General features: G+C 28.4%; 1 protein-coding gene across 1 annotated transcript; it reads right to left on the minus strand.

Annotated features, from left to right (window-relative positions):
* Positions 1-659: 659 nt before the first annotated feature.
* LOC132952726 (uncharacterized) lies at positions 660-11,310 on the minus strand. The gene is made up of 14 exons (XM_061025128.1): positions 10,757-11,310; positions 10,513-10,630; positions 6,027-6,289; positions 5,460-5,711; positions 5,195-5,347; positions 4,984-5,109; positions 4,266-4,494; positions 4,022-4,152; positions 2,907-3,149; positions 2,419-2,668; positions 2,122-2,331; positions 1,917-2,064; positions 1,693-1,789; positions 660-1,575 (listed from the first exon to the last, which is right to left on the minus strand). Exons 2-14 carry the CDS (start codon positions 10,571-10,573, stop codon positions 1,054-1,056), a joined length of 2,685 nt encoding a protein of 894 aa, XP_060881111.1. The 5' UTR covers positions 10,574-10,630; positions 10,757-11,310; the 3' UTR covers positions 660-1,053.
* Between the last annotated feature and the right edge of the window lie 2,278 nt (positions 11,311-13,588).

A 13,588-nucleotide genomic window follows, 5' to 3' on the forward strand; every position in this document is an offset into this window, starting at 1 on the left:
AAAGGCTAAGACTTATGTTTCTTGACTTATAACTTATAACACAATATAATATATCATGACGTATACAATATTATGTTCATATTTTTATTTTTATTTACAATCTATATTTTATACAATTAACAATTAATTATTATTTTCATTATAATATAATATTATGTTTCGTCATATAGGTATGGTTAGGAGGTTATTTATTTTTCCTAGTTGTGTTTATTTTTTTGGACTTTTTTTCCGCCTACCAAGCACCAGCTATGGCCCGGATCATGAACGCATGATTAATCGTGTACACAGACACAAAAAATAAAAAAACATACATATAATATTGTAAAAGAAATACATTCATCGCTCCGCTCAGAATCTAAAAACATGTCAAAATAAATAAATTAATTTTATGAATTTAAAAATCAACAATAAAGTGTCATCATTGGGTGGTTTCTTTACTCAATATTTTGTTTACTCATGTTATCTGTCTTATATCATATAATATACTTATTATGGTTTATGGCTACTAATATCGATTGTATATTTCGACTTAAAATAAAAAAATAATTATAGTACCTATAATAATTATTTTTACAAATCGGTTATTATAGCTATCGAAAAGATTTATTTATCTCATCGACTGTTTTAAAATAAAAAATAACTGTTTTAAATATAACGGATTTCGTTGCTTTTAAAATGTGTTTTTTAATCAGTCAAAATTACATATTATATCATTAAAAATTAAACGGTTTTTAAAATAATATTAACTAATATAAAAAATAGTTTAAAAATGTATTTATAAAATATTTGCTCCTTTTTAACTATATATGATAATATTGTATACATTAATATATTTTTAACACTAAGACAATAATTTATTGCTCTATTCATTGTAAACAATAAATATTATTACTACATAAAATTATAAAACAGCTATAGGTAGGTATAGTTCTCCTGAAATCAAAATTGCAATGTAGGTACAGTAAAAGATAATACATTTTCGAAATTCAAATATTAAAATAACTTATATTAAGGACAATATACTGTGACTTCAAAGGTTTTTATAAGCGAAAATTAATGCGTATAAGCCGCTTTATTATCTACATAAATGTCTTTTACATCAACTCCGTCATCCTCGTCAACAAACTTAATACTCGAATCATTTATATACTCAGCCTTTTGATTATTTTTAGAAAAATACGCTTTCGGCGATGATTTCAGCGTCTTCAAGGAAACACAGTCTTCGCTAACTAACGTCGATTCACTGTCGGCAGACAACCTATTATTGTATTTGCTGCTAATTTCGCAATTCTTTTTACACTTGTCGTTTTTTATATCTAAAATGGACATTTCCATACTTTCATGGTGATCCCCGGGACTTTGGTCCGATAAAGGAGGTATCCATAAGCAGTAAGCCGGGTCCATTCCTATGTACGACCCAGGCACACTGTTTGTGTTTTGAACGTTATAGTCATAGTAATCCATTTCTAAGTCCGACACGTCATGGCCGTGAATACTCGAATCCGTGCTACTAGTCAACGGGTTGTGTCTACGACTTTTTGGACGGTCGTTCAAAGTGGACGTTGACTGGGTGATCTTTACATAAAAACAAAAAACAATTTTAACAACATATATATATATTATATTATATTATATATATATATATATATTTATTATTTATAATATATTTAGAGTTATAGTATGAATACGAACAATTTTCCTTGAAGATAAGGACGTTTGAGATACAAATGGTGTACACTGATCTATTGTTGAAGAATATGTGACAATGTTTTCTGGTGCTATTTCACTCCTAAACATATAATCATATTATGTATCATTTTCAATTATGATAAATATTATTTTGAAGAAATTATTCAACTATAGGAATAATAACTATAATAACTAATGAGATATAAAAAAGTAATTATAAAATTTACCCAGTAACAGAATTAGTTTCTCGTTCAACCACATTATCTTGGTTTTCATCAGTATCTAAAATTTCTATTATTGGTGGTATATGTGATTGTAAAGTTGTAGTTGATGCCGTATAGTCATTATCGTTTAACATACTACAAGTTGAACCCACTAAAAATAAACATTTATATTATATGGCCAAAAATATTTTATAATTTATTTGCGTACTATTAGAATGTTTGTCCATTGTAGTAATAGCTTTATGGTATTTGTGTTTACGTTCAGCAAATTGCACGGAAAAACACATACAAGTAACCAGCAAAAATAATAAAATTGCCGAAATTGTAGCTAAGAACGAATCGATATCTGATATTAAATAAATAAAGTTGTTATTGAATTCTACATGGCTTGAATTTGGCAAAGACCAGTTATTGGCTCCTGTGGAGACAAATATATATTTATATAAAACATTTGGATATCAAAATAACGTATTTTAGTTTAACAAATAATTTTTTTTTAACTAACCAATGCGATTTATTTGAGCGAAAAATCCTCCGAAGCAATCGCCATTTGATAGCACAGTAGAACTTGAAAAGAATTCTACCAATAGGTATGACCCAGTCGACATAATAGGATTTGTAGAATCCGGAGTGCCTTCTAAATGTGCTAAAAGGTTGGAAGCTGTTGAGTCGCCATCGCGAAGTTTAATCCATTGGTTCGAGCATGATAAAAACAATCGAATGAAATCAAATTGTATAGTAGTTTTGTCTTCAGCCTAAATATAATACATTGATCGTTCAGTATATATATTAAGATATAAAAAGTTATTATACAAAATAAATTATTCAAACATTATACGGTATAATAATAATCGAGCAAATAGTTTCAAAAATATCGAAAAACCCAGAAATCGCCCCATATGAAAATTTAACATTCTTATTCACGTCAAATTAAAATGTTACTAATACGAGTTCAACGCTATTGAAATTGAATACATTTAATATCAATCATACTTTTATCAACCAAAATGATCGTCCAGGACACCCCTTCGTCGTGGCAGATAATGTTCGAGTAGCTTTGGACATGTGAATGACGCATCCACATCGACATTCAGCACCCAGTTCATCACTTACATACGTGGGCAAAAAACCAGTAGTTGAGGTGTTATTGTATTTTTGAATTTGTTGTTCAATTTTTCCACATTCATTGCCAGACATTTGTTTTTCACCACATGGTTCGGTTTGTAACGATGAACCCTATAGGATTAATATATAATATTTTAATCCATATTGTTTGAATGTTCTGCAGTTTAATGATATTTACATATTATGATTTGTATGTATTATGTGAGCAACAAGCAATTTTTTTTATAAATTTTATAATTTATTGAGTGTACATAATAAACACGCAATAAGTATAAAGGGTATATGTAAAACCCAGCAGATTTACAAGTATTATTATCTATATATGGAATACTAAATAAGCTACATATTATCTGCGAACATCTAGGACATTTATATTCGTGTACTATTCCATTTGTACAAAATAATTATTTCATACAAATTATCGGTATAGTTTATAGCCATACACAGCCTTATACGTGTATTCGCAATTCATATATAAATGATCATAGAAAATTAAACTTAAATGTGTCATTTATCAGTTCTTCATAAACCTAATAGTGTTCTTGCAGTTCTGCAGACTACCGGCCCTTTTACCTATATACCTATAACGGGCATCACCTATTTGTGCTAAAAAATATTAATTTGTTTTGGGTACCTACGCTCTATTTGTGCCAAAATAAAAAAGGTATGTTTTTCCGACAGCCCATTTGCGTTAAATTTACTTGCGTTAACATTTTACAATAACAACTTGGTGTGATATATTAATAAATTATTATAACTTATAATAAAGTTATTTTTACGAGTCTATAGATTTCAATGTTTTGTATATTATAGCGTAGATAGATTGAAAAATTGTGTGTTTTTGATAATTTATTATTTTTAAAAAATCCGTATTACTAATGACTATGAATTGAAAAAAATAATTTATTATTGATTATATTAGTTTATTATAATTTATAAAACATGTGTCGTCCTATTAACTACCTAACAAAGGTATTGCCTACCTGACAAAATTTGGCTCCATATTTCGGCGGAGGAGAGTCACAAGTCCTGTATCTATTTCTAGTTCCTCCATAACACGTAGTCGAACACGGCGACCATTCGCTCCATTTACTCCATTGTCCCGAATCGTCTTCTACGTAAGGCAACCACATGTTTAAATATTTTATTCAATTTATTAAAATTGTATTACTAATTTATTATAATATGTGCATTTTGCAATTATTAGTAATCATTATCGCTGCGTACCAGTGATTGGTAATGTCGGCACACAGTTGGTTTTGATGTTTGTATATGCTCTATTTATAGCTTGATTAACATAGACGAAACAATATTCAATATATTTTTCCGAGAATAAATCGCAATCGAAGTACACATTATGGCGTCCTTTAACTATTCGATGTTCGGATATGTAATGCAATTTTGTAGGTGGTAACAGTGTAGACACATCTTCCCGTTGTCGACCAAACAGTCTGATCTGTAGAAATTCGAATACATTTTAATATTTTAATACTTACATTTTACAAATAAAAGTTGATGATATTTGTAGCATAATAACAGTCGATTATTAGATAATAGAGGGTTTTAAAGTTACACCTATATGGCTATACATACAGTATTTTTAGAACCTATAGGAAATGTAGGGAATACAAAATATAAAACATAACAACTATTACGATATGAACAAGTTTTTAATACAATTTTTAACTTTAATTGGTTTTGAATAGGTAACGTTTATTTGGAAGTTAAAATAAATCCGCAATGCCAGATAAAGAAATTACACAAACTTGGAAGATTTTCAAAAGATTTGAAGAGAGTATATTTACAATTGCAGGTTTGTACAATTTATTTAGTTTATTCGTATGGGGAAAAAGGTTTTAACTATAGGCGTATGCAGGGTATATGCTAAAAATAAATACACGACTTCTTTAATTGTATACACTAGAGAACTGATTAAATTTATTACTTTGTCTGAAGTTGGCAAGATACACGACGGGTACTGAAACATCACGGGAACACCACCACCGTAGTTATCACAAGGGAATATCGATTTGCCGTGTACGTTCAAGGTAAATTTATTGCTTGGGACAACCTTATTTTAAAGCAAAACGAAATTAATTAAACACATAATATTATTGTAGTCGAGACTCGAGATATTATTTTACTCAAATGCCCACCTCTAACTGCCCGTCCATGACGTGAGTGAAGGCCGCTTGGCGTTCGGGCGGCCTCAGTACCGCCGTGTAAAACCCGGCGATACCAAAGACATCGCATTTTAAAAATATTTTCCTGAATCTCGGGTAACCGCGGATTTGTTCGGAATGAACGATCTGCAACAGAAAAACAAAATTCTCGTATACCTATACATCTGTTTTATGTATGTGTGCGTGGTCAAATTATTTAAGTCGATCAATACACATCACATAATATATGAATGCATACCAAATGTTCCATAGACCCGCGGGACAACTCTCTGGAGACGTTCTTGCACGCATTGGCAGATAGACCACAGTACATCAAGTCGAGCCACAGCATGGGCACAGCAGACCCGACGGCAGGTTCGCATTGATGCCCTTCGAATTTCATTACGATTACGACTTGTTGCCACGGATCTGGGTACGTAGTAATCCGTTTTGGTTCGAACGATAAACTAGCCTCGGGCCATCGGACGTCGAGTTCGACCGTTTGTCCGTCCTATAATTATTTATTCATATTTCAATTACGCACATTTTGTTTTATTATACAATAATATTGAACTTTATTCGCTATTACAAGTCCAACATTTAGGCAAGGGGGAGGGGCAAAGGGATCTAAATGTAAAACCCAATCCGAAGTAAAATATATTTTTTTAAAAATACATTATTTATTATACTACCTAATGCTACGATTGTGACAGGAATGTTTTCAAATCACAGTAGTTTTGAAGTTTCACCTCTATATATTAATATTAGGTTAGATAAATGTTAAAATATATATTTTAATTATCATCATAAAATATTGTCCACCTACTTGAATTATGTCATCATCCTCGGTTGTGTCATTCGAAATTAATTGAATTAGATAGTGTCCCCCTTTGGTGATAACGCCACAATGTATGGTAATATTTTGCCAATTCCCATCGACAGGAATTGTACCCATTAATGTGAAATTGTCATTTTTAGCTTCATACAGCTGCACAGCAATACCTGGCTCCAGTAGGTCTATATTGAGGTCACTCATTAACGCTGTGTAGTTAGATGTTACGTTTAACCATTCTTGAGCTACTACACATACTAAAATAAAAATAAATAAATTATCATAAACATTATTATGTTATTATAATCGTAATAATATATTGATTAACTAATGATAATATTATAATCCAAACTTATATTTATTATTTTTTTTAGGAATTCCACTTATTTTCAAAAAATAGTTGTTTGAAGTATGGGCAATTATATTATTTAATACCTAGCTACTGACTAGCTATAAGTTATGACTTATGAGTTATAACATGTACGTAGGTATGGGTGTATTATAGGTATTATTATACTTTATATTTATTATAAACGTAAAAATATATGTCAACGTGATGCGTATAACATTACTCTACAATGACTATAATTTAATTTAGTGATGGTAATTGTTGATATTTCTCCCTATTGCAGTATTGCCTACCCTATAGAGTAATTATATATGGCCTACCCTGAGATATTGATGATATCGCCGCTACTAAAGTGTTAAAAACTGAATATATTGCCACTTTAACTGCTAATAATACCTGCTATTAGTAGATAACCCACGTTAAAATAAAAACATTTATGTGATATCGAAGAAAACTGAAAAAAGCAATAGCTGCTATTTATCACTGCTATTTTACATTAGCAATAGCAATAGCTAAATAAATAAATAAATAAATAGCATTTTACCATCACTTTTTTATTTCATAGAATATATTTTGTAATAAATTGGTATTTATTCTGTTAATAAAGAATTGAGAATTATTATTATTATTATTATAAACTGAAATTCTCAATTAGGTGGTACTTATAAATATCTTCGATTTATTATATTTAACAAAATCGAGTAAAAGTGTAAACGAACTTGTTTTGTGTTTGTTATTTCTGGTAGGTACCCAAAGTAATGGGTGTATTTTTTAACATCTCTTGAAAATGCTATTCAAATTTAGCTAAATCTATAATATGATTTCACCAGTATAAAATAAGGTAATTACTAATTACTAATTAGGTACTAACTTATTATGACTAAAGTCGATTTGAACTAAAACCTAACTATGTTTTAAATTTTAATATTATATTTGTATACTTGTATTTGTTTCAGTACCTATATATACCTACGCATATTAAGATAAATTTTAGTAATATATTACTATATATTATTAATATATTATTAATATATATTTTAGTAACCTATCAACAAATTTATAAATAAATACATTATAGTACCTATTCATACCAGATACCTACATAATAAGAAACATATATTATAATAACAATTTAACAAAACATAATCAGTACTACCTACATTTCTATAGGTACCTAGATAATATAGGATAGTCTCATTAGTCATTGCTAGTTAGTTGATAATTACTAATATATTATAAAGTAATATAAGTATTTTATATTCTCTAAATATTTATTCTATACCTAATGTAGGTACCTATTCATCTAAATTAAGTATTAACATTGATTTTAGTTATTTAGTAGGTAGGTATAAGTGTATAACTGTATAAGAAACCTTAAAAACAGAATTGTTATATAATTTAATTTCACCTGCATAATAGGTACATAGACTTTAAATTGATAGTACAATATAAGAAAGCCAACTCTATCTATAAGAGTTGATGTTCGACGGACAACAATAATATTAAATTACAGTTTTAAAAGGGGTGATTAAGTCGTTCAAATATCAAATAATTATCGATGTTTATAAATTTGCAGAGTAATCCAATATTCCCATACCATATAGGTACCAATATACAGGTACCTACGATATTCTTCTAAAGTGGCAGATTTTAAAGAAGCAGCAATTTTTCATGAAGAAATTAAGGTCAAGTTAACCGAATTTAAAGTACAAGTATATAATTATACCTATTCGACCATAACATTAAACTACTCGGAAAGTCGTAAACATTTAAAAAGTATTTTTGTTGTAAGTATCTTTCATTCATTCCTTAGGACAAGAGAAATAAAACTATACAATATTAGATACATGAATGCATACAAAAATATAAAGTAACACATCGCAAGTGACGATGACTGGTACATCGTACATATAGTTGATAATGAGAAAAATATAACATAAGGACTGATTATGTAGTATCAAAACAAAATATAAATGTAATGAATACATCTAATTAGTGTATTGATAAAAGAAAATTATAAAAATAGAACAAAAATGTATGCAATCACAACATTTTAAATTTCGCTTATATTACAAAAATATGAAAATGTTAATAAATCTATTACCAGTATGTAACCAGAATAGTGGGGGTTTATTTTTCATAATGTCTGCATAAAACAGTTTAATAGTGTTGTAAATGAGTACTCGCTAATAATTTTAATTTCGATTGTATAAATCTTCCCGGCTACATAAACGGACGGGTAGACGGTATAGTGGATACTACCGTTTCAGTTCGTGAACATCGGTAGATAATATTTTACCAGCCAAAGGTACTATAATTTAATTATAAATATGAAAGCAATGATAAATCATCGCAAGATATTATCAATTTATTTTGTAATGTTAATTTCATGGTTCATTTTTTAGATACTAGTATAGTTATATGAGAAATTGTAAGTAATTATATTTTGAAGTCCTTACACGATATTATCGGATTATTAGTAAAATATTATTACTAAGCTATATTCTATATTTCTATGATAAACCAAAGACTCTGAATATAACTGCAGTGTAATATATTGAGTATAGGTACTTTACTCATATACTTAGCTGTTAGCTACCTATTAAGTATAAGTTTATATTTTTATATCACGCATTTCTAAGTAATAATGAAACATGATACCTACTTCGGGTAGTATAAGTTTCATTATATTTTTAGTTTATTTATAAAAACTTAATTGTATGTAAAATATACATTACTTATATTCAACTTAAAATTAATAATTAAAAACAGAAATATTTATATTAGAACATATAGTTTAAGTGTATGTACATTAATACTAAATATATGGAATAATTAATAGCTTAGGTAAGTGTATTGTGTATGTAAATGTAATATGTACCTATATACATTAATATATTAATTTATGTATTATAGGGTGTACCTACCGTAGCCACCTACCTATCATTAGTATTAGAACTTATAGAAGTTATATACATTATTTATTCTTTATTTTCAATTTATTAATAAGTAACAGTTAAAAAAGAGAAATGTATGATAAGATTAACATTAACAGTTTATACATTTAACGTTTAAAACTAAATCACGTAAATACATATAAATAATTATTTTAACACTTCCAAACTGTAATAATAATACATACCTATAGCTAAATATAGTAAATAAGTATCAACCGTACAGTCTACAGATAATATTTGAAAGCCTGCAATATGTACTCTAACATATTTTTAAAATAAATAATATAAGACCTACCTAATTTATAATTTGGATGTTGACATTTATTTCTCAAAATCAAAACATAATATTAATCAAAATAATAAATAACAATACCTATTCTTTAAAGGTACACTGTATATTGTATGTAATAATATATAGTACATAACGATATACCGTAATATAATGGTCACGAAAAAGTAATGTTGCGTGTTAAATGTGTTTTAGTTTTTTTTTTTCATAGCTACTAAGGTCAATTTAACATGAACCTAGTGTAAATATTGATTGTATAGCTTCATGTTCCCCTATAACATCTTGAGTATAGTAAAACTCCATTAAGATGAATGGAAGTATGGAAGTCCCAGACATTTTATATACATTTTAATATATACGAGCAGTGTTGACTTATGCACAATGTACATACCTATACAGTTGCAGACTATATAAACAATGTACTATTATATTCTGTAGGTAGGTACTCCACATAATATTGTCTCAACTCTCAAGAGTGCGCCTATTCATTTTGTTTACTTAATGCAACTGTTCAAATAGTTCATTTTCAACTGATTTTAATGCTAATGATTGTTTACATTTTTTCAAAGCAGATTTATTACTGATAAATATGATTTTTTTAATTGCAGTTTATATAATATTATAGAATATATGAACATAATTAATTTGAAAACAATTATACCCGCAGCAAAAATTAATTATAAAGATTTTACATAAAATAACAAACAACCGAGTGCAGTCAACAAAAAAAAAATGTAAAAAAAAAAATTGGAAATGTATAAACAACTACAAAACTACAATATATAATAACCTTCGTAGCAGGATATGAATAAAAATATCTACAAAGACTGAACAACGATTTATAAATATTATGAATATATGTAAATGCGATTCATAGGTACTTACCAACGGTTAGACAGGACGTAATATAAAACGAGTTGAGAAATGTGTTTCTAAGATCAATCATGTTTTGCTTTTTACAATTTAATCAAACATATCTTATGAAAATGTATAAAACATCATTCTGAAATTTAATAGAAAAATGTTTGATTATTAATATAATATTGACTTATTGTTCACATATATTTCAATATTTTATAGCTATAGTACAAAACATTTGATAAATCGTTAAGTTCTAATTTTTACTTACCATTATAGTTCAAAATTCAAATTTTCGCGCGGTTTCACTTAAAGAAAAAAACTACGTTATATAATATTCAGATCGGCGGGAATAATTATAATATACATTATTAGTGATTTATTGTGAATTAATTATTATTATACTCATAGTGCTAAAGACATAAAATAGGTACTACATATATATTTAACATCTCATATAATATCATATAAACTTAACCTATGTTTGAGTAGGATACAGGAGCTATGATTTGTCTAAACCTATATGTAGGTATTTAGATATTGCACTAAAACATTAGTCTTCTCGTTTCACACGTCATAATACAATAGAATATTATGCGTGTTTTTTAGACGCATTTCGATAACGTGTATAATAATATAATCGGCTGAGGGGCGAGGAAAGCACATGGGTGATTTACTGCAGTACCTAAATTATACATGTATACGTATATAATTATTATTTATTGTATTGCACGAGTAATAAAAAACAGAAAAATAAAAAAAGCGACGCGTATATATTATGGACATATCGACAGCACACGCGAACGCTACATCACGACTGCAGGATAATATGAATGGACGCCGTCGCGCCGATGACGGTCACAGAAGATATTCCCAACCCCTATATGCACCGCGTATTATATGCGTGTGCGTAACTTTTCCTCTTGGGGGTGTATTCACCCTAGTGCAGCGGGGGCGCAACCTCGCGGACCTTTGCTCAAACTTTTATCGACTGGACGCGTGCACATTAAACACGCGCGTTTATTATACAATAGATATTATGCTGCTGCAGGACGGCCGTCACTCGGGTTTTACGGTCTTTTGCGCGCGGATCCATTTCGACGGCCAATAATGTACACGTATGACGTATGTCGTACTATACCCGTACATAATATTATCATATACCTATAATGCTAACGTATATATATGGGTGTATCATATATATGTGTGTAGGTAAATAAGTATAGTAGCAGAGCTTGAATTGGAAAAAAAAATTTTAAGCGGCATGCAGTGTAAAAAAAAGAAATGCGCGTACCTGTAGACTTATTAAGGTACGCTAAAATATTTATACAAAAAAAAGAGGGGTACTCCCTACCATATTCAAGCGTAGGTATATATATAAGTAATATCTAGACAGGTATATACATAGGTATATTTGGATGCGGGTACAGACCGCAGGGTCGTCACTCGAGCAGGGTCCCCAAACGTAATAACTTATTTATTAATATTTAATACTGCTGGTGAGTCGTTGTAACTTGTAACTCTTTGAATATTGTTAAAACTTTGATAAGTTTTTATTTTTAAATGAAAAAAAGGTGGGTAAGTGGATGTCACTCTGCTGTACAGTAGGTTACAAGTGGATCACTGTAATGGATGGTGTTAAATTTGAATTCAATGATGTAACATCATTGTATAAGAAAAACGATTCTGAGCGAAAACGGTCAGTCAGCCTATGATATTACCAAGTATATTTGATGATATTATTGTGAATAAAGTAATTTATATATGACCTATTTACGTGGAGCCTTGTTTTCAATTTTCAATCCTTAGCTATAAAAGTTGAACATTTTATAAATTTTTAACCACAAAATAATTAATAAATTATAAATTTGATAAATGTTGTCAAAATTTGAACTTTAAATGCTTATAAAAAAAAATTGTGCCTATGTATTTTTAATATTTTTCAACTGCTATTAGAACGCTATATCAGGAGCCTTATATTACATTTTCACGCTTTTTTATCCAACAAATAAAAATGTATTGATATTTATAGAAAAAAAAACTAAAAAAATTGAAAACTGACAATGTCCGTAAACAACTCAAAAAGAATCAAATTATTTTCAAAATTTTATCGTGTATAGAAAATGCTAATATAAACATTCAGTGAAATTTTCAAGTATCTATAGTTATTTGTTTTTTAATTACAATAAAATAAGAAAATCGTTACATGAGAAATCGAGTGAATATCAAATGTTGTAATAATATGAATTTCAAACGCTCATAAAAATTAAATTTGACTTTCTTGTAGACATTTGTTTTTGATAAAGATAGACAAACTTACGGATAATCTTGTATTACATTTTCAAATTTTAGATTTAAAAAGAAAAAATTTTATGAATTCTCAACTCAAAATAATTTGCTTATTTTCGTGATTTTTCCGTATTTTGTCAAGATTTGAACTTTAAATGCTTATAAATAAAAACTGTGACTTAGGATTTTTAATTTTTTTCTTCTGCCTTTGAAACATAAGCTAGGAACCTACTCACTAGTTACCATAAAATCCATGAAAATTAAGTTCGATCTTTTGGTTTTTACTCGTATTATTTGTCTTCTTTTGATGTAGTTGAATAGTAGAACTATGTTGTTAAAATTTTAAAATGTATTTTAAATGGGCCTGCAAGTATAGAAAACCATTAATCAGTCACTATATTATAATTACCGTCACACTGCAGAAAGCAGTTAAGTATGAGTAAGTATAGGCAATGATCGATCAGCGATCAATGCATAATTTTCAATATGATGTGTATATAAACATCATACGCCTAGTAGATATATATATATTATATAATTTATTATAAATTTATAAATACAAAATCCATACAGTATTAAGTATACTGTATAAGGCATTAGGTATAATATTAAATTATGTAGTAGTTATATATATTATATTATTATCCTATAGCCAATATATCATTTTGGGCATTGAGGCATATTAAGTAAGCAAAAATAGGTATCGGTATTTTTGAATAGGTGTGTAATATTATTTATCTACATAATAAACAGCTTATAGGTAGGTAGGTTGTAGGTATATACCTAAACAATAACTATATTATGCATCGCAATC

The sequence above is a fragment of the Metopolophium dirhodum genome, chromosome 9, assembly GCF_019925205.1.
Source record: "Metopolophium dirhodum isolate CAU chromosome 9, ASM1992520v1, whole genome shotgun sequence".
Classification (NCBI taxonomy): Eukaryota; Metazoa; Arthropoda; class Insecta; order Hemiptera; family Aphididae; genus Metopolophium; species Metopolophium dirhodum.

Coding starts and splice junctions, on each gene's coding strand:
- LOC132952726 (XM_061025128.1), bottom strand. CDS start 10,573: ATGATTGATCTTAGAAACACATTTCTCAACTCGTTTTATATTACGTCC. Junction 6,290..10,512: donor TACGTCCTGTCTAACCGTTG/GTAAGTACCTAT, acceptor TTTTTATTTTAG/TATGTGTAGTAGCTCAAGAA. Junction 1,576..1,692: donor CCTTATCTTCAAGGAAAATT/GTTCGTATTCAT, acceptor TTTTATGTAAAG/ATCACCCAGTCAACGTCCAC.